This window comes from Megalops cyprinoides, chromosome 16, assembly GCF_013368585.1.
Source record: "Megalops cyprinoides isolate fMegCyp1 chromosome 16, fMegCyp1.pri, whole genome shotgun sequence".
Lineage (NCBI taxonomy): Eukaryota > Metazoa > Chordata > Actinopteri > Elopiformes > Megalopidae > Megalops > Megalops cyprinoides.
Genome location: NC_050598.1, coordinates 3,095,324 through 3,117,518, shown reverse-complemented (window position 1 = coordinate 3,117,518; position 22,195 = coordinate 3,095,324). Strand labels below are relative to the sequence as shown.

General features: G+C 45.8%; 1 protein-coding gene across 1 annotated transcript in view; it reads right to left on the bottom strand.

The window, feature by feature from the left end:
- Positions 1-360: 360 nt before the first annotated feature.
- The window catches only part of LOC118791140 (signal-induced proliferation-associated 1-like protein 3), a 55,053-nt gene continuing 33,218 nt past the window's right edge, over positions 361-22,195 (bottom strand). Inside the window, exons 4-18 of the mRNA XM_036548415.1 lie at positions 20,669-20,793; positions 20,039-20,227; positions 19,758-19,932; positions 17,912-18,015; positions 16,839-16,996; positions 15,399-16,002; positions 13,564-13,838; positions 12,575-12,985; positions 11,425-11,563; positions 9,081-9,213; positions 5,811-5,909; positions 5,077-5,167; positions 4,691-4,769; positions 1,105-1,209; positions 361-541 (exon numbers count right to left, since the gene is read on the bottom strand). Coding sequence (XP_036404308.1) covers positions 479-541; positions 1,105-1,209; positions 4,691-4,769; positions 5,077-5,167; positions 5,811-5,909; positions 9,081-9,213; positions 11,425-11,563; positions 12,575-12,985; positions 13,564-13,838; positions 15,399-16,002; positions 16,839-16,996; positions 17,912-18,015; positions 19,758-19,932; positions 20,039-20,227; positions 20,669-20,793 — 2,750 coding nt within the window. The 3' untranslated portion in view covers positions 361-478. The remainder of the gene's footprint in view (positions 542-1,104; positions 1,210-4,690; positions 4,770-5,076; positions 5,168-5,810; positions 5,910-9,080; positions 9,214-11,424; positions 11,564-12,574; positions 12,986-13,563; positions 13,839-15,398; positions 16,003-16,838; positions 16,997-17,911; positions 18,016-19,757; positions 19,933-20,038; positions 20,228-20,668; positions 20,794-22,195) is intronic.

Sequence of the window (22,195 nt, the reverse complement as noted above, 5' to 3'; positions counted from 1 at the left end):
CTGTCATCACTGTGTTCCTCTTACAGTCCGGGGAGCAGTCCTGACTGCACTGGGTACCAGGACCAGGCTTACCTGGAGACCTTGCATATCACGGAAGAGTGAGGGGGGGTTCTGACAGGGACGTCATTGCAAGGAGGAAGAGGGAAAAGGCTTTTTTGGTCCCCAAAATAAGGTGAGCCTTCCGCAGTGACGTGCATAGTTCAGGAGAGGGGAACTGACATGACACACGCGCAGAAGAGTTCTGGTAAATATAGGAGTCTCTGCTTGTTTTCTAGGTTTTTTTCATCTTATTTGATTTGTTTCACTGTGGCCTACTGACAGTTTTAGCCCCTATCCACTCCAATACTCACACACATACACACACACACACACACACACACACACACACACAGTGTGGAAAGTGAGTCCCGCCCCGGGGGTGGGGAGATGGATGGCAATGCGGGCACACCTGTGGGAGGGCTGACTCCACCCCACTGCGTCATAGAGGGGGGGCGCTGGCATATCCTTCCCATGATCCACATCGCACGAGCGGGGGCCGGGGCTGGAGGGGGGAGAGGGGGAGAAGGGTTGTGTTTTAGGCTGCTTTCTAATCGGGCCTGCTCTGCCAGGGGTGGCCTTCTGATGTGAACCTCATACAAGTGAATGTGTGTGTGTCTGTGTGTGCGTATGTGTGTATGTGTGTGCATGTATGTGTGCATATGTATATGTGCATATTGGAGTTGTGTGTATGTTCATGTGTTCATATGTCCATGTTTTCCCATCGCAAGCAGTTCATTACAAAACCCCACAGTGTGAATGGTTTTTATTGAGGGGTCAATATTTCCCCTGTTTGGAGTTTTTCTGGGTTTCTTTAGAGTGCGTCGAGGACATGTTTTGTGTGTGTGTGTGTGTGTGTTCATGAGGATGACTGGCTGCAGGGGCTGCAGAAAAGGGTGGCGTCTGTGAGCCTGAGTCAGAGGGCCGATCATGGGAACAGGGGCTTTGGGGGGGGGGGGGGGGGGGGTGGTGCAACGTGTCTGCCTGTGTTTCGGGAGGGGGCTGGGGTGGGGGGGTGGTGCCTGCCGGCTAGCAGGGCTTGTTGACATTGCAGAGCAGCTCGGTGACCTTGATGAGGCGGGCCACGGTGCTCTGGGACTCCTCCTGCAGCCGCTGGTTGTTCTGCCTGAGGCTCTGAACCTCCGCCTGCAGCACCGCCTTGTCCTCCTTCTCCTGGCACCGGCACACAACAAGAGGCGCCCGTGAGAGAGGGAGAGGGAGAGACTGCAGGAGGAGCCGCGCTAAGGACTAATGCACACTATCACACATGCTAACACAATCACATACACACACACACACATACACACACACACAGTCACACACACACACACACACACACACACACACACAGTCACACACACACACAGTAACACGAAAACACATGCATCATTCATACACACACACACACACACATACATACAAAAGCGCATACAATCTCCTGCTGTCTCCGTTCTATCAAGGTGAAGGTAGAATGCAAAGGAGATGATGAGGGAAAGAAACACTATGAAAAGTTTGCCATGGTATCGACCTCCTTAAGGAGGTGCTGCACATCTAGTGTTAGCAGTCTGACAGAGTGCACCATAGCACAATGAACTTGCTAACAATATCAAACTGAGAGGCTTTGGGCCCCCAGATAAACCACAGCTGGAGCATTTCGTCTGACTCCATGGCAAAGTTCTCGGTGCTGCAGTGACGCAGATGGGTGTTAAACAGCCACAGGATGACAGATCATGGTATCAAAGGTAAGGGTGACAGGGCCATTGTATCAGGACCTCACAAAGTCTACATGCTCACACTGTCTGATCTTAGTACAGTAGTTTACTCTTGACAATGTCATCAGCTGTCTTGTGCTCCGGTATGTTCCATGAGGGCTTAGACAGGTTGTCTTAGGCTGCTAAGTGTGGTTATGACTGTGGATCTGACGGAGTTCTGAGGGTCTATGGAAATGAGGTGTCAGATAGATGCTGCTCTCACTCCTACATGGACAGCTCGAATCCTGTACACCACCATCCAAGCTGAATATGTGCAGATTTCCTGCTCTTACAAAAAGAACCTGTACCTTGCCCTCAAAAGCAGTGGCCCAGCATGGAATTGAACTGGCAACTTTTCGGTTATGAGCCCTGCTGCTTATTACTATGCCACACTGCTGCCCAGAGCCCTGCCTACTAGTGTTCACTGATTACACTAGGGTCCTGATATGGTGTTCAGTGATGATGCACCAGAATCCTGATGCAGTGTTCAGTGATTATATTAGGGTCCTTCTATGGTATTCAGTGATAACACACTAGAATCCTGATACAGTGTTTGGTGGTAATGCCACTGTTAATGAATTCAGGGTTGCCATGGTGAGTGGAGGAGGAGGTGTGGTTAGGGATATGAATGAACTCCATGTTTCCATGATTATTAGTTTGAGGGCAGGGGGGTTATGTGGGGGTTTTTGCTGGGAGATGGACAACACTGGTTAAGATGACCTTAGTTTGGTATTATCATCAATCTACTGCATGTGCCCATGTTTTCCTGAGCAGATTTCCATTGCATTCAGAGACAGTACCTGCTGTGATCTTAGTTTCAGTACAAACACAGATGTTCTACTATGACCAGATATTCAGCTCCAGCACTTCCTCTGTCCTCAGCCAGTGGGGTTCCAATTCTGTCCACGTTCCTATGCTGACTGTGGAGGCCTCCTACAATAATGCTCATGACAAACCAGCAAATCAGAACACTGCAGCTTTAACACTGACAGAGACCAATGCTAAAGCTGAAATGGAGCTGATTATCTTGCCCCAATATAGAAAATCTGTGGCTGACATGTGGCGCCTGGTTACCTATGCTCACTCTCAGTCTCTCACATCAGATCCTAGATGCACAAGCTCTTACAAAACACAGCCTAACCTCACACAAAACTACAGTTAAGCCCTGAGAGAATTCAGAGCTCCAGAACAAAGCACACAGCCATTTACACCTACAATACATCAAAAGGAGCAAAGTTTGACACTCAGAACTGTAGTGTTCCTCCTCCTATAGGCTGGGTATGTCCATGGTCCCTTTATTAAAGGATTTGGAACAAGGCTGAGGTCCGAATGTTTATTGAATCAGGCTCAGGTGTTGACCTGTCTTTGCTGAACTACTCTACCCAGCCAACCTTGCTCATTCTCCCTGTGCACGCAGGGCACAGACAGTACAGGCAACAGTAGCTGATGGATTTCTGGCCGTCGTGTCTGAGATTGATGATAATACTGTATTAATGAAGGGTGAAGGATGCTACAATAGCCGCGTGCAAAGAAGAGGAGTGACTAAGGCTTGTGGCGGGGTCGGTGATCAACAGATCAGCGCTCAATTGCTTGTGTCTTTTCCCCATTTCTGGGGATTGGGGCAGGGTGTTTTGGCACGGCTCCGAGGCACACATCGAAGAGTTTGTGCATCGCCATGAGATGGCAGAGGCACTGCCCAGGTTAGGACCGTGATACGTGCAGACTGAGGTCACGGTGAGCATTCCTCCTTTCTGGGGCAGTCACTGTGGTGGTTACATGTACAGTAGCATTTTAATGATCGAATCCCACCCCAGCAGTGGTCACATGATTGCTGTGTTAAAGCTGGGTAAGAAAACGCTACATTGGTGACGTGTTATACTGTTGTTGGGGGGGAAAGGGGGTGGGAACTTCATCTTGGATTTCATTGGCAGTGAGTCAGACTGGAAGGAGAGTGGCGCGGGGGGGGGTGCCTTTGGTCAAGCCACGTCTTACTGTACAGTGGTGGACTGGACAAGACGGTAGGTGAATGGGAATTGATCTGTAGTCTTTGTGTGCCATTGCATTTCCTCTTATATGGGATGTTCCTATGAAGAGTAACACCTCAACTCAAGCACAACTCAGAGCAGAGCTATGGTGAGCTCCATCAGTCCTTTCAGGAGATGAATCATAATTAAATTTGGCAACTGAAATTGAGTCCATTCCCTGAACTGACTGAATATAAATGTAATAGAACCCACTTCTGACTTAGACACACATTTAGATTGGGTCCCTGCTGTGCCTCCATTAACAGCATCAACACATTCAGCTCTGATAAACCTGGAGGTGTGGTCTCAGAGCTACATGTTCACAGAGTTCACTGAATTTTCTGTTTTTGCTTATATTTTTATTACCAGAGAGGGAGATGGGGGTCCAACATGTTTTCACACTGACATAAAAGTTCCTTATTTCGCTTTCTTTGCATCTGAAGGTTGCCATACAGGTGCGTGTGTGTGTGTATGTGTGTATGTGTGTGTGTGTGTGTGTGTGTGTGTGTGTGGGGGGGGGGGGGGTGTAAAATCTCAGGTGGGAACTTCCTGTGTTACGACTGGTCAGTTACTGTTGAGAGAGCAGCCATGGTTGCTTGCCTGCTCTGCCCAGTCTAACACCACTGGAAGGGGCCGGGCTTTTTGCTGTGTCAAGCCTACCCACCCTGCCTGTCTCTCTCTGCCTATCTGCCTCTCTGACTGAGTGGCAGGATTTGTGGTGAGGTGCAGGGTTAGGGGGGCTGGGATGGGATTGGGTGGTGGAGGGGGAGGGTGGGGTCACTATGTGGGCAGGATGTTGGAGTGTGGCCGTGGGTGTGGCTGTAGGCGTGGCTGTAGGTGGGGGCAGGGCTGTGGGTGGTTCTGCAGAAGGAGTGATACCTTTTGTAGGTCGTCCTGGAGCCTTTTCAGCATGGTTTCCAGCTGGGAAACCTTCTCCTCCAAATGCCCAGGAGAGTCACTAAAGCAACCAGATAGACAGCAAAACAGGTCCAGTAAGAGAAAGTGTACCTCTCCGTATCTTTGTGCGTGTGTATGTGTGTGTGCACAGTATGTTTCCATGTTTACACATTCATTGATATTGGTAATAAATATTCTGCGGAGTGCTCTGATTGGTCTCTTCTCCTAAGTGTTGTGTTGTGATCAGAAGCTCCCCTCTCTTTAGGTGTGCTGGTGAGTGCTCAGATTGATCTATTTCGCTGAGTGCAGTGTCAGTGAGTGCTCTGATTGGTCTGTTCTGCTCAGCAGAACCATGGTCAGAAGCTCACCTCTCTTTGATGTCCCTCGGGTTGGTGTCTGTCTGACCAGAAATGGCCGTGCTGTCTGCAGCAGCCTGTGTTCCTTCTCCTGCTTTCTGATCTGAAATATAACATTACATAACATTTGGTTTACATGACATTACTTAAATTACACTTAAAAATGTTACTGTTACAGGCTGGCTGACCTGCCTGGATGCCTGCAACCAATCTGCCCACCAACACAAGTCATCACGAAACACAGCCTAATGATCCCTATTATGGAAATAATACAAAATAAAAGCTGAGGATGCTGATGCATTAATGCAACTGGATATTTACTGAAGCAATTTAAGTGCCTTGGCCAAGGGTACAACAGCAATGACACAATGTGGACCTGAACCAACTGGCAACCTTTGGCTTACAATAAGATACCCATGTAGGTCATCCAAAAAAGAAACTAATTTGTTAGGGGTCAGCATGTGTCACGTGAATGAGAGTTTCTACCCAGTCTGTGTCTACAGCTGGAACAGGCAGTAACACTCCTATGGGTCTGAATCATCTTTAGCCACTGACTGAAGCCTGCTGTACCAGGTCACACGACTTCCTATTCAAAATGTTAATTTAATGAAACCATGAAGAGCCTTTCCAAAATGAAACGGACAAATGATCTTGCTACCCTATAGGACTGGAACTGCCCATTCCCAAGGACAGCGAAATCCCATGGGCTGTGACAGCCCCCTGGAGGACCTTCTCGTAGGACTCACCTTCACGGGAAAGTGCCTCCAGGATACTACGGCAAGCGGTTGCCAGGTCTGCGATGGACTGCCACTCCTCCTCAGAGGAATCAGTGGTCTCTGATAGGACTGAGGGAGAAACGAGAGGGGAAGGGGGATTTAGTCACTACCAACTCATCTGCTGATTGGCGGGCCTGACAGAGCCACGGAACAGCTACTGCGTGACCCGGAAACGCATCAGCGCATGCCAGGCAGTGACATCACACAGGGAGTGGTCAGATGTCAAAGAAGGCAGTGTTTGTGAATTTCATTTTATGCTATTTTATTTTATGTTATTTTTAAAATACAGCAGTTTTAAGACAGAATATTGCAAATGATGCAAAGATTTTAAACATAATGCAAAACATTGTGTATACTGAAAACACATTGCAAAATGGGGGTGCAGAGTAAAAAATCATTTACTGATTTGCGGCATTTCTTCTCAGTTCATTTTAGTTATTTTTATATATTTCCTTTGTCGATTTTATCACAAAGATCTGCCAAACTTTAGCGTTTGACAGGAAAAATTACAACATCCCGGTCTGTTAATTGGGACAGTAACACAATACAACCAGCAGAGGGCACTACTCTCTAGAGACAGGAGACATTCCAGGATGTCAAAAGGGTGCTTCAGTTTCCAAAGGATGTTTTGGCTCAAGCCACAGCCAGTGCCTGCTTCTTTGGGAAAAATATTTGTTCATAAATGTCAGAGCAGACGCAATTTCCTCCTATTATAAACAGCCCCTGCAGAATGGCAAGGGTCTGAGCCTGTGCACTTGTGCTGATAAGGGCATTTGTGTACTTCTCTGATGTATTCTAATGTACTGTACTGCAACCTGCTGCTATTCCTTCATTCAAATTCATTCAATAAAAAACTCCAAACCGTGAAACAGCACATGAATGTGACTGTAAAACTTTTCATCCTGACAAGAATTCAGGAACTGAGAACGCTGTACAGACAAGCCAATTATCATCATCTCAATCCCACTTCAGTCCAGCATTAATGCATTTTTAATCTTTTTCTACAATATCTTCTCTTTCTTATCAGTTTCAACAGCTACACCTGCAAAGGCTGTTCCTGAACTTCGAAGATCGAAGATGTTAGATGAAAAGTATTTTAAGATTATTTTCAATCCACTGAACATGTGTGTACATTCATCATGTTTCAAAATTCAATTATGGGATTTCTAAAGCACTGAAATTATGTGGAAATGATAATTACACAATAAATGAAAACCTGCCGAAACCAATAGGGCTGAAGGAGCAGTAGGCTGTTGGAGTCAGTGAAGGGGAATGTTTCAGACAGACGGACTGGGCTCTGTCCACCACAAAGACCAAAGCATGCACTGTCTGTTCCGGTAAACGACTGGCCCCTCAAAGCACTCCCCCCCCACACACACACACCCCACGCCCCATACAGTAACAGAGGCTGACTCAGAGCACAGGGGACAGAGGGGGTGGGGGTGAGAGAGAGAGAGAAAGAAAGAGAGAGCAGATGGCGAAATGAGCTCCTTGTTTTGGGACAGTGCAAAGCCCACCCCCCATCTGTCTCTCTCTCAGTCTGGAGTTGGTGGGGGTTGGGGGTGGAGGGAGGTATTGGGGGATGGGGTGTGGATGAGGAGGGGGGGAGGGGAATGAGGAGTGGGTTTAGGAGGCATAATGCGCTGGTTTTTGTGGGAGAAAGGGAGTGGGGGCTACAGTGGACCTGGACACACTGACAATGGAAGGCTCTGTATGTGTATAAATGACTGGCTTCAGAACCACTGAGAGTCAAATGACTGTGTTTCAGTCCCCACAAGAGGACACATTAGCAGAAGGGCCCTGACAATATCAACTTCCCTGTAGCTATTTTTATCACTTTTTGATTTGCATTAACTTTTGTAATTATTACTCTGACGACTTCAATAATTAAAAATAATATATTAACATACACTATAAATGCGACTTGTTCTTTTCGTTGTAATGCACCACAGAACAGGGTTGTAAGCACACAGCCATACATTTACATTTTGTCCTTTAGCAGGTGCTCATCCCCAGATTGACTTCTAATATGCAAATTCAAAGTGCATTTAAAAAACCATGAAATGTACAAATCACAGACATGTACATGTTTCAGCATGTAAATGAACCACAATATCATGAAACTATGAAAAACTACAAACAACAAAACCACAATTTATAAATAAAGTGGAACAAGTTCACACTAGGGTATGGGAAATGAGGTACAGGTAGGTCTTCAACCTGTGACAGAATGTGGCTAGCAATTCAGCTGTTCTGACCGCAACTCACAGTCAGTACAGGACAATGCAAAAGATCTATTTTTTTTAAATGGAGTTAATGTTCTGATATATTTAGTGGTGAAAAGCTTTGTAAATGGTAGCAAATGATAATAGTAGCACAAATGGCTATGAATTATAATCAATCCTATTCATAAAGTTACGCTGTTGTAAGTTAGTAGCAGATAAAATGACCTAGCACCCTTGACAGACTGCCCAAATGTATCGAGAATTTATTCTTCCTAACTTGCTAACAATTGTTAAATTCAGGAATTATTGCTCAATTCCAAGTTGTTGCTCAGATATGGTTTTTTTGTCTGACTGTTCATATTTGTTTTAGAAAGTGACCCATATCTGATATTAGTGTGAACTGACCTCAGTCTTGAAATATGCAGCATGCTCATATAAACAACAAAAGACATCTGTTTAGTTATGTTATAATGGTGAAGGTAACCTGTCACATGCTGAGCAAAGCATTCGGGCCATGTTAAATACGTTCTATTCCAATTTGAGTATCCACACTCAGGTTGCATGCAGGTTGCATGGCCAGATATCAGATTTATTTCAACAATTTCATGTGGCCCAAATCAGAACTGAAATCATTCAACTGAAACCTCATATGTTTTTGGCTGTTTACACGGTTCTAAAATCATGGGTAGGGATTCATCTAAAACTTCATCTAAAAACTGGATAGGAAAAGAACTGGAATTGGGCCACTTTAGCTGCAGTCAACATAGACAGTGAGTCTTCATTTTCAAGGTCCTGTGGAATAAAAATAAGCTCTTTCTTTCTTACGTGAACTTCTGTCTCTTCTGTCTCTGTAAATATTCCTTCTTTGAGTGACAGAAGAGATTAAGAGATAAAAACTCATTTGTTTTTTCACAGTTTCTTTGTGCCTGGATTTGCAGAGCATGTGTGCATGCAGATTGCATGCTTCTTAAAGACGTGTTAAAGAGAAAGTAAGACATGGTGTAGGGATACATACTTTTGGTGATGGAGTTGTGCAGACTCAAGGCCCGAGAGCTGCGGTCGCCAGTGTCTGAGCAGGTGGGAGGGGCGGAGGACAACGAGGAGTCACTGGCCAAGGGCTGCTCCTCCCTCAGCTCCAACCCCACAGACTGAGAGAGAAACATCAAGGGCACACTCATGAGCCAGGTCTCCAAAGCCAGAATTATAGCAATGACACATCCAGAACAGGAAGTCACCAGGTAACATATCACCCTATATACGTAAATTTGACTTTAAAATATGAAATATATATAGACCTTCAAATCTACAGACATAGAATTATAAAAAGTTTGAGATGTGTAGCAGAAATGGAAGTGTTACTGTGTAACAAATGACACAGTATAAAGGCACCATCCAGTAACATAAGGTTTACAGGGGACATTGTTGTTGGCTCAGTATAAAATCAGGGTTATGTAAATTCCAAATTATGTAGCAACTGACATACCCCAGGGACCATTTGTAGTAAGGTCTTTAAAACCAGAATTACAGCATCAACACAAGACAATGCATAAAAAATGTTTTTTAAAAACCTTTCACTTTGCCAACAGGTTTCTTTTGAAAACGATTAAAAGTATTTGGAAATGAAACCTTTTACTACACCAAGAGCTTTTTTAATTATTAAAGGTATTTGAAACTGAAGACTTTTATGGTATGAAGTACAAGAATGCTTTTGAGTTTACAGTGTCAAAAGCAAAGTACTCCCTTTTGTCAAGTGAATTTAACTTCAGTGGTAATGAAGATGTTTATGCTAATCACTGAAGTTCTGCCAATGGTAGGTGTGGTTCTGTTAAATTCTGCTTTCATCCAGATGAATGGGGAGTTTAACCTAGGGGAAGCAGGGCTCTGTGAAGTCCTTTGTTACCATAAGTGTACACATGTCATACCAATGAAGCCAACTGAAACTGAATTGAGAGAATGAAAGAATGAGAAAGAGAGAGACAGAGGCCCTGTTCACACCTGGTATTAACATGCATCTTTGGTGATCCGATCACAAGTGGACAGTGCTAAGTACAGGTGTGAACGCACCATAAACGCATTTAGGGTGCATTGAGATCCGATCGCTCAGACCACATTCGGGGGTGGTCTGGGCCGCATATGGCCATATTCTTTTAGCAGTGTGAACGCAAATGCGTCCTGGGCCACACTGAAGGACCGCCTACTCAACTGACGTCCTCTGCTTAAGCGGAAGTACGCACCAATGGCGTTCACACCGGTGTGATTAGCTGTTTAGTGCGTAAGCTAAAACCAGTACGATTAGAACACTAACTGGGAAAGACTGGGAAAATTCTAGCTAATTTTAGCATTGAGGTAACAGCGATTTAACGTTAAAAAATATAGCAAATGCTAACTGAAAACTATGAGAAGCTAAATAACGCTAATGAAAACATAGCAAACCATGTGCGCTACATAGCATGAAAAATAAGTTACGTGCAAAGGGGTTTTTAAGTGCGGTAACAGGCAACAAAGACAACAACTAGGGTTCGCACGCTACATCAAAGGCTTCCAAGCCAATTACGTGGAAAAATTGTATTATGAATAATAGCCTACGTGAAGTGTTGTAGTTCTTCAAATAAATGTTAGACTATTGTGGGAGTCAAGATTTACGATATCATGAATATCAAGGGGACATTCTAAAACACTTAACATGGCTTAATGTTCCAAAACTGCGATCAATGGTCACCAAATTTCTCTTGGACATCTCTTGTCAGAAGCACTTCCTCCTGTCAAAAAGGAATCCATACTCATAGGATTTTGGTTCACGTTGAGCGTTTTAGAATGTCCCTTCTTCCATAACAAGCGTGCTTCGGTTTTAGAAAAGTAATTCATAGATGTGTTCACAACACTAGCAAACCAGCAAACACCCTTTGACATTAAACTACATTATGAAACATTTTCATTGCAGTGAATAACACAAGAAACATTGCAAACATGATATCTTGCTTAGCCTATTTAATTCAACCATACTGGCAAGGTGCCAGACAAATACGGTGAAGTTCAAAATGAAACTAGCGTTTCTGGTTTTTCCAACAATAAACAGAATTTAACAAAAGATCAGCTGCAGCTGAGTTAAGGGTGATGAACCTAGCTAGACTTACATTTGCAAACGGAAATGATGTACGTGTTTATTTGCCTATAGAGCGGGGAAGTGAGATCCGATCACAAGTGGTCACTCCAGACACTTGTGGGGACGCATTTTAATGCTAGGTGTGAACAGACGTATTTAGAGCTGTCCACTTGGGATCGGATCACCCAAGACGCATGTTAATACCAGGTGTGAACAGGGCCAGAGAGAGAGAGTTAATTGCAGACTGCAGTCTTGCCTGTTTCTGGAGCACCTCCTCGGCAGGGGGTGCTTTGGGTTTGACCGCCAGGATGAGGTCAGGTGTGGCCCCTCGCAGGGCCCTCATGTTCTCGTAGATGTGGGTGTCAGCCGGCTCTTTTACATTGTCATAGGGGTGCCTGTTGGAGAGAGACATGGCCGCAAAACGTCTCAGTTCCTCTTTTGGGCCCTTTCAGAGGATTCAAGGAGTCACAAACAAAGTCGCAGCAGAACCAGGGTCTGCAACAGCTTTGGAACCCCTCATACTAAGAGGCCCTTGTACTTAACAGGTCCTGGTTTGGGGGTTAATGAAAGCCCCCTAAAGTGGTTTATTCAAGGTTATGCAGATTGGCATTTGAATGTAATGAAGATATGGGGAATGAGCACAAATCTGACCCCAAGTAACATTAAATTGAGACATTGTAGTCTGAATATATTTGCTCAATTCTTTTGAATGGGAGGTAAACCTACTCATCTCATCTGCCATCTGTCAACTTTATTGTGTAAGGTAGCTAGCTTGCTACATGCGTGTAACATTGTAACTGAACAAAGACGATTTTCCTTCCAGCTTTTTTTTCCCCTGCTGCTATTCTTCATTTTATTTTTCAGCACTGAAAACAAGTTTAAACAAAGTTTAAAGTTTCTGGGACACCATCTATGAATAAAAGGATTGTCACCATGGGCTAACAGGAGGTATTCAGTACTATGAGTGTCTGTGCTATAGACCTGTACTATAATCACATGCACAGTAGGGTAACACACATCTAAATCCAGGACAGAAGTGTCCCACAAGAGTATATTCACCCAGACATGATATAGAGATATTGTTGAAATGATCCTCAGATAGAACAGTACAGTAGTGCCATGGCGATGCACTGATGTCTATATCTCATCTATAGAAGGGTTATTCAGGAAGGGCTGAGCTACTTCTATACTTAGCACTTGGATTTAGGTGGGAAGGAATTATGCTGTAAGATGGATCTTACCACAAAAAATCAATCTACACATTAACCTCAGTCAGTCACTTTTAAAGGACAGTCTTATTTGGGTGTGTGATGGGGTGTTGTTGGGCGTAAATACTGGTGATGAAGCATGGCTCAGAGAGGGACATTTGAGGATGAAAATGACACAGGTGTGTAGAGGTGACATACTCATCCTGGGAGTCCTGATGGGGCAGGGGCTTCTCCAGAGAGCAGCTTCGTGTCAGGGCGGTGGCTGTGATTTCGGCAGGCTGGGAGGGTGGGTCGTCCTGCAGGGAGGTGGCCCTCAGCAGGGGTAGGCTGGGCAGGGAGAGGAGAGAGCTCTCCTGGCCCTGTCCTGGGGCTGTCTTTGAGGAGTCACACTCCCCGGCGCTGCCCTCACCAACTCCCATCAGTTCTGCCTCCTCACCCTCCCCCTGCTCCCTTTCCTCTTTCCCCTCCTCTTGCTGCTGCTGCTCCTCCTCCTCCTCCTCCTCCTCCTCCTCCTCTCTCTCATCCAGCACCCAGGCCTCTCCGGACTGCCCCTCCCCTGACTTGCGCTCTGCATCCTGGATGGCCTTCAGGTACAGTTCAGAGAAACTCCTGTAGCCAGGCGCGACAAACAGAGAGAGAAACCCTCAGGGACACTATGACGCAATCACAAGACCCTGCATCACCACAGTCCTGGTATCCCCACAGACAAAACCCCCTCTGTTGCCACTCTACTGAAATAGCCACTATGGTCTTCAATACAATATATATACATATGAAAATCCTGTAAATGACCATGTGGTTTGAGCTTTTCTCCTGATGGCTAGTACTTGGTGCTGCTTTACTGTCTATGTGGCTAATGTTCGGGGGAAGCTAAAATGCACACAGATATACAAAACACACAAATATACTGTTATAGATAATCTTTGGTCAATAATTAACAGGAGATTATAAATGCTCCCAGTGAAAACATTACAGAAGAGCCAGACTCTGGCTTCTCATGTTTTGAGATGTGTCTCCTGTTTTTGGATAACTCTCATGTTTACAGATGTGTCCCACGGTTTGAGATAGCCTAATGTTTAGAGATAGGCCTCCATGTTTTGAGATAGGACTCATGTCTTGAGATGGCTGTCATGTTTTGAGATGGTTCCCATATGGCGTGTCCCTTCCTCCCCATCCCCTGGGCTCACCGGCGGGGCTTCCCGTTCTCGTCTGGCGGGATGACGGTCAGGTGGATCTTGGGGGCGGAGCGGAGCAGGCCCACCCTCTCGTGGGGTGCCAGGGACACCAGTGGCCGACCGCAGAGGCGCACCACCCGCGCCCCCAGCTGCAGACCCCCACTCTCCGCATAGCCAAAGCGCTGCAGCTCTGTCACAAACCCCTCCTCGCTCAGCAGGAACCCTGGCTGGCCCACGGCATCCCGCAGGGGGGTCACCTCCCGGGCCTCGCACCCCCGTGTCACCAGCTGCCGATGCAACATTCACAAAACATTTGTACTACTTTTAGAAAACATTTACTTTTACCATATTTAAACAAGACTACTTCTGAAGGGAGAGCAGAAACAGAGGGGAAGACACAAGATAAAACAGGCCAATTAAGCAAAACACACCACACGGTACAATTTTAGCCCTGGGCTAGCCCCAGTAACAGCATTGTTCTTCCTAGGACCTGTAAACTGCCATTCAATTTCCAGCAAATCCTGTAAGTGACCTGTGGTTTGAGCATATCTCCTGATGGTTAGCACTTGGCGCTGCTTTACAGTGTATGTGGCGAAAGTTTAGGGGGATGCCAAAATGCAAACACATAAATCAACTCTTATGGTTAACCTCTGATCAATAATTAACACTATAAACTACAAACCATTCCCATCACTCACATAATCCCTCAGGGTTTTATTTATTTTGCCAGACTCCTTTCAATGTCAGTCTTCACAAGTTTATCTTAGCATATGTGCTACAAGCAGCTAAAAAAGGCTGCTCAACAAACAGTTTTTTCTGGTGAGATGTTTCATGTACCACCAGCACACAAAGCAGCAAGAAGGAGAGACACAAAGCCAATGAGATGCAAGTGGCAGTGCTCTATGGTAGGTCAGGAGCAGGGCTTGTGACTGGGTTTGCCAGTTTGACTCCCTGGCAGGGCAGTGCTGATGCACCCTTGAGCAAGGCGTTTAAAGCAAAGTGCTTTGGCAATAGCCCCGATGTATAAAATGCATGACCTGTGAGCCATGGGAGTCACTCTGGATGAGGGCAGTCCGCTAAGAGACATGACACAAGAGCTGAGGCAAAATTGCACATGTGAGAAAGGTGGAGGCCGAGGAGGTGATCAAGCTGTGATGAGAGCATGACTGTTCATCCAGCCATCTGGACAGAACGTCACCAGAGCCGAGTGGACCAGCGGGGCAACATGGTGGGAAAGGTGGGTGATTCAGTACGCACAGTTACACACCATACTTTAGAGCCAGCTGTGGCAGCACTAACAGTAACTGTGCAAAGCTTGGCGATATGCTGAGTCATAGCATTGGCTTCAGCCTGAGGAAGTGACGCCATGACTCCTCAATTTTAACACCAGTCTGGTGTGTCAGCGCATAACAACCATTCTGCAGTAGCAGTTACACTCTCTCTACACATGCATCCAAATTTCAAAACCTGTACTGTGTGTTTGAGACAAACGTTTGGCCATTGTCTGTTCATAGTGAGCTACAATAACAGGGCTTCTTACATTTTTGACCCTGCAACTTGAGCTATTGTCACCATTACATTTAGCTGATGCTCTTATCAACAGCTAATCACATAGGTTACAATTTTATCCATTCATACAGCTGGATACATACTGAGGCAATTGCGGGATAAGCTCCTTACCTGACAATACAACAGCATTGCCCCAGGGAATTGAACCTGCAACCTTTCATTTACTAGCCTTGCTCCTTACCACTTCGCCACACTGCTTCACCACTTAGAGTAGTTAAGCCCTCCAATGTGAGTGATGACTGGGATTACATACTGACTGTAATGTTTTTTCAGCTCACCTCTAGTCTTTGCACCACCTCCCGGATGTCCTCTGCTTGGCTCTCTGGCACGCTGACAGACACCGCCTCCCCGCGCTCATAAAAGATGTCTAGGCAGGGTCCACCTTTGGCCCCACCCTCCAGCACCGCCTTCCAGCCGATGACATCACGGCAGCAGCAGTTGAACACCACCCTCCGCGAGCAGCGCTCGATCAGCACCACCGACTCAGCGGAGACGCCCAGCAGGCAGGGGAGCCGCTCTGTCCCATCCCGTCCACCGGCCGCCGTCACTGCCCACACCAGGGCGCCGGCGCTGTGCAGCTCCGCCCCCTTTGCACCCTTGCTCTTGTCCTTGCGCTTGCTGCCCAGCGACGACAGCAGCGGGAACTTGGTGGAGGAGTCGATGGGTGTGGTGGTGACATAGTTCTCTGCCAGGTCCTTCAGGTACTCCTGCCGTGTGCGCGTGGCCATGGAGCGGAACTTCTCTGACTTCTCCGCCGCATTCTCTGCATTCACTGCCTTGGCCAGCAGGAAGTCGCGGAAGGCCGGCGACCGTGGGAAGCGTGCTCCCTTGGGGAACAGAGGGCCAAACAGTGGGATGTCCTTGGAGCGTGTCACGGCCACCCTGAGGTTGGAATGGACAGGTGAGGCAGTGTCTAGAACTGCTGCACCAGTCAGGATGTACCAAAGTGGTCAAGGCCTCCCATGATTATACAAGCCTTTCACCCAACACAGTCAACATTCACACAATACTGAAAGAGTGATGATATTTTTCCTTCTATAAAACCTGATGAATCAATTTATTTATGAAGCAAAAGTTAAGTAAATCAACTACATGTACTCATGTTATTTCACATATAAAAATGTTCCATTTTGCCATGCAAAATTCAATTCAACTTGCACACAAAGATTTGCTAGCAAAATGCTCTTAAAAAATGACACAACTACAGTTATCACACAAAACCAGCTCCATGGAGACAATTGCAGGTATATCATCTGGGCCTTTTCAAAAAGCCTCTCCCAGGGTTTATAGCACAACCACTGAACAGGAAGAACAGAGGAGCATTGACACCCTCATATAATTCTGTTCACTGTTACTGTAGGAACCAGCATTACCCAGGTGAGACAAGGCTTGTTACCTGTGAAAAGTGTGGGTTTTTACCTGTAGAAGATGTGATTTGGTACCTGTGGGAGGTGTGGTTTTTTACCTGTGAGAGGTGTGGTTTGTCACCCGTGGGAGGTGTGGTTTGTCACCTGTGGGACGTGTGGTCGGTTGCCTTTGGGAAGTGTGATTAGTTACCTTTGGGAGGTGTGATTTGTTACCCATGGGAGTTTTGGTTTTTTATCTGTGGGAGGTGTGGTTTGTCACCTTTGGAAAGTGTGGTTAGTTACTTATGGAAGGCATGGTTGGTTGCCTGTAGGGGGTGTGGTTTGTTACATATAGGAGGTGTGGTCTGTTACCTGTAGGAGGTGTGGTCTGTGCAGGGTTCATGAGCTTGCACTACAATGAAGACATGCTGGAAATGGGAGCGAATGGCTTTGGGAGTGAAGGGCAGAGCTCCCGGCTCCTGGAAGACGATGGTCACGATGTCATTACCAATGTGCCTTTTCCTCAATAGCTGCAGAGGGAGGAAGAAAGGATAGGAGGGAGAGAGAAAGAGAGAGAGAAAGAAAGTAAGAGGGAGAGAGGATGGGAAGGTGAGAAAGAGAAAGAAGGAGAGAAAAGGAGAGAAAAAATAAGAGAGGGAGAGAGAGAGGGACAAAGTGAGGATCACTTAGTACTGGGAACATTCATGTGAGAACAACAGTTGTCACTTATTTGCACTGATATGCCTCCTCAGTGTGGTGTTTGGCTTGGGGGTAGATGTACATGAAGATCCATGGGTTTGGTCTAATATACTCTTGGTTCAGTTTTCCCACCAGCACACTCCACATCACCAGAGTGCTACAGAGATAGGTAAGTAACTCACCACTGGTAAGTATTCATCACTTAGGTAAATCAGTTTTTCTACTGAGGACTGAACACTTAAATTAATGTATTATTATTATTATATAATTAAAGTACCATTATTATATTTTTATTTGGTGGAGAAGTTGGCTGACACTTCTTGCAAAAAATGAAACAGGAAACATAAAAACAATAATGTATTTCAAGACCCAGCAAACAAAAGGAACCAGCCGGAGCACACAGCCAAACCAGTCGCCTGGCACTGCAGCCTCACACCTGTATTTAAAATGCCGGATTTGGCAAGTGAGGCTCATTAACCAATGACTGGCTTAGACAGACAATTACAAACTGTGACAAAGTGACAATGAAACAATTAACTGGTTGTAAAGTGAATTCACTTATTGACAATGCTGAAAATTGACAAAGTCCTTAAACATTTAAACAATTAACTACAAACAATTAATGAACAGTTTTGGAGAACAAGTGAAGGTTCTGTGTATTGAAAAATGCAAATCATGTATATATTTCAAACAAACAACCCATGTCGTCACAGTTTTGATCTGCTGTTTTGTGAGGGGGCACATACCTGTTGTGTGTTGTTGGCGGTATAGGGCAACATGGTGGACACGTGGAACATGATCTCATAGTCCTGGTAACGCGTGTACAGGGAGTGGGTTCCGGTGGAGTCCGCTGCAGGGGAGGCCACAGGGAATGTTAGGCACACATAATGGTACACGTACAAATGCTCTGTTATGACCAGATATTCAGCCCCTGCGTCCCTTCTGTTCTTTCATCTAAGGGGTTCTGGTTGGTAGCAGGAGGCTCCAGTGATGAATGTTTTCATGTGTTCTCTATGGGATGTTCTGTTTTAGACCACACCCCTTCAAGAGAGTTCACAGCCAGTCAGCCAGTCAAAACACTCACAGCTTCACAATGGCAGCGAATTGCGATATAGAAAGCACTGAGTTCCCAGTCTGGTCCATATATTCTGTGGCAGAGTTTCCCAGAGCCCTGTTAATCAACCATGAGAACCAATCAGGAAATTCTGGTTTGATTTCACTTCCTGGTACACTCCTGGACCAAGTCTTTGCATGGCAGGCCTAATGCAGAGCCCTCTGTATGGCAGTACTCCTAGCTAAAAGCTGAGCTCCACCGTGCCCTGGATGTGAATGAGCTTCTGGATATAAGCTCTTAAGGATGTTACCTTTCACAGCATCTGAAACCTGTAGCTGACCAGTGTGAGAGTGAGGAGTGTGTGTCTGCGTGCATGAGACTGTGCATGTGTGCATGTGTGTGTGCATGAGCCTGTATGTGTGTGTGTGTGTTAGTGTGGTAGTGTAGAAGTGCAGAGCCTGAAAGGTCCAGGTGTAGTAAAAGTTGAAGTATCAGTATTTGTTTCCAACACCTTGATTTTGTAGCAACTCTTCAGCCAGAAGGGGAAGTAATTAGTGAATTCAGCTGGTTCAGTGCATGGGGAGAACAAATACACATAAGTTCTTCTACTTTTGAGGAATGGAGGTTTCCACCTTTTCATGAGTGTTAGTGTATGTTGGTGTCTGTGTATGTGTATAAGCATTCATACTGACTCATGGTGTAAAGCTGTGCATTAATGTTTGGATATGTTAGAGTTAGTGTACATGTGTAAAGTGGTGTATAAGTATGTTAAAGTCAGTGTACAGTATATATGTGTGTGTAAGTGTATAGGTGTATTAGAGTCAGTGTATATATGTGTGTAAGTGTATAGGTGTATTAGAGTCAGTGTATATGTGTGTGTAAGTGTATAGGTGTATTAGAGTCAGTGTATATGTGTGTGTTAGTGTATAGGGATATTAGAGTCAGTGTATATGTGTGTGTAAGCATATAGGTGTATTAGAGTCAGTGTATATGTCTGTGTAAGCGTATAGGCGTATTAGAGTCAGCATGGCTGTAACCAGGGTTTGTGAGGGCCCGGGGGGGGTGTTTGTCTTACCCAAAAGTATGCTGCCAGTTCACACACAAGCCACCTGCTGCTGCCGACGTGCGTAAATTCCAATTGCTGCTGTCAGTGGAAGTGCTGATGATGCAAGGGGCTGCGCTCGCACCCTCTCTCATAACTCTCACACATAGCGGACACTAAATAACAATTCTAAACTGACTTAAGCATGCACTTGCCTCAGAGAAGTTGTTCTCAGCCACTGATTTTTTTATCCAGTTGTATTTAGCTTCAAATCTTATTTTTAGCTCTAAAAAAATTACCGGGGTCCGGACCTCGGTGACCTCTGGTTACGGGCATGAGAGTCAGTGTATATGTGTGTGTAAGCGTATAGGCATATTAAAGTCAGTGTATATGTGTGTGTACGCGTATAGGCATATTAGAGTCAGTGTATATGTGTGTGTAAGCGTACAGGCATATTAGAGTCAGTGTATATGTGTGTTAGTATTTTCATACTGACTCTTGGTGTCAAGCTGTGCTCTGTACTTCTCGAAGCCTCGCAGTCGCACGCGCTCTCCCAGCAGGTCCAGGAACTCCTCAAAGGCAGGGCCGGCATTCTCGTTGTTGTACATGTCCTCCTCGGAGCTCTGACTGGCCCGGCAGTACATCACCCCGACCTTCCTCTGGAAATTCAACTGGAAGCAGAGGCAAAGGGAACATTAGCATTAGCTTCATTACAGGTACCACCAGTCAAAAATACTGATAAATGAAAAATGCCCTTCCTTCTGCACCCTCACTCACCCCCTGCTCGTCCAGCTTCAGCAGGGTGTCCCGGACCTTGGGCGAGGTGGAGGCCAGTCGGAGGCAGTGCAGGTTGAGCTCAGGGATGATGTACTCCAGCAGGCGCTTGGGGGACAGGCCGCGGGGCGTTGCATGGCGAGCGGCTGAGGGCACCGACTCCTCTAGGATGGAGCCTCTCAGCGTCTTCAGCTGCAGTGGGAAAAATGGCGATCTGAGCAATGGGAAACGGCTTGCCAGGCGTGTGCAAGAGCATATGCATGGAAATGTGTGTTGTACTTTTACTGAGAGTGTGTCGTATGTGTGTGTGTGTGTGTGTGTGTGTGTGTATGTGTGTGTGTGTGTGTGCGTAAGTGTGTGTGTGGGTTTGTATCAACATGTATATGTGTGTGAATGTGTATATGTACTTGTGCGTGTGTATGCGTGTCTGTGTGTCAGTGTGTGTGTGCATGTGTGTGTAAATGGTGTGTGTGTAAGTGTGTGTACTTGTGCTGGCTTGTATGTGTGTGTATGAGAGTGTTTGTGCGTATGTACTATATATGCTTATGCATGTGCTTATGTCTCAGTGTGTGTGCGTCTGCGTCAGTGTGTGCATGAGTGTGTGATGTGCGCGTGTGTACATGAGCAGGTCACCTCTGTGGTGCGGAATATGATCCTGTAGTTGTACTGGGCGCCGCTGGACCCTTCCTTCTCCTCGCGTCGGAAGCTTATGGCTACCGGGCCCAGCCTTTCATCCACACCGAAGAAGTTCTGGTGATCTGAAGGGTGGAACACACACACACACACACACAGCTTAGCATCATCACAGAACCCAGCTCAACAACCAATCACAGCACAAGACGGCTCTGGAGTGAGCTCGGTGGGCGTGTGAGAGCCTTCACCATGCTTCAAAACATCAGAAGGCACCAATGCAGTCAATACTCATCAGCACACCTACTCAATGAATCCTCTCTCCCAGGTGAGCCATTACATAAACACAGTGATTCACCGCTCAATACTCACTGAGCTCTGTGTGGACGTCCTCCCCCAGCAGCCCCACAGAGAGTGCTCAGCTGTCCCTCTGTAGCAGTCTGCCCACTGCGCTTGGCCCAGAAGGGACCACCCGTTCAAACGGAGAACTTGGATTATTTAATCAATTCATTAGCCACATCTGCAGCTGGCGCAGCTCTTGTTAGCGCTACCTCTCAGGGTTCTTTCATCGGAAATGAGCCGGCTGTTAAGACCAGAGCTCCCCAAGACCCGAGAGAGCGAAGCTCAGAGCATGTATCTGTGGGAAGAGGCTATCCAGCAGACATGCCAGACTGTGTTTCATCACAAACATGACACTGGATGTGTTTCATTTTCTGATTACATTCTGTGCTGTGCAGCTGTGCAGGTCATGTCTGACTGTTTGAACATTTCTGTGCTTGATGGTTCTTTGTCTCCATTTTCATTCATTTACTACTACTACCATTATTATTATTAGTGGTAGTGGCGGTAGGAGTAGACAAAGGAATAATAATACTTGTAAATCAAAACATAGGTAATAATAATAATTATTCTTCCTCTTTTTTCTTCATTTTCGTTCATTTATGAATATCAGAAATACTACTACTAATAGTAATAATAACTTTTATTATTATTATTATTATTAGCTTAGCAGACACTCTTATCCACAGATCAGGCTATGTATAATTATAAAGATATATATAATTTATATAGCTGGATATACAGCTGGAGGCAGCTATGATTAGGTAGCCGTTCAATGCTACAACAGCAGCGCTACACCTGCTATCTGAGCCTGCATTCACTGGGTTATTAGTCCTGTTCCTTCACACTGTGCCACATACCACAGTAACATTTTACATATGTAACCCAGGGTGAGTGTCAGCCTAACAGTTTCCTAACACCACTGAGATCTTATTTATATCAGCAGTGGGTCAGAGCTGTCCTCCTGCACAGGCCTGTTTGAACGGCGCTCCAGGCAGTTGCTTTTAAACACTGATCTAGGACCGAATTGCCCAACCACAATTTTAATCTTAATCATTGTAAGATAAACAACAAAGCTGGTCCTAGAACAGCTGCAGTCGACATCTGCCGATCTGGGACCAGATTCCTTAGTCACAATTCTAACTTTGACCATTATAAATTAAGTAGAAAAGCTAGTCCTAGATCAGCTCT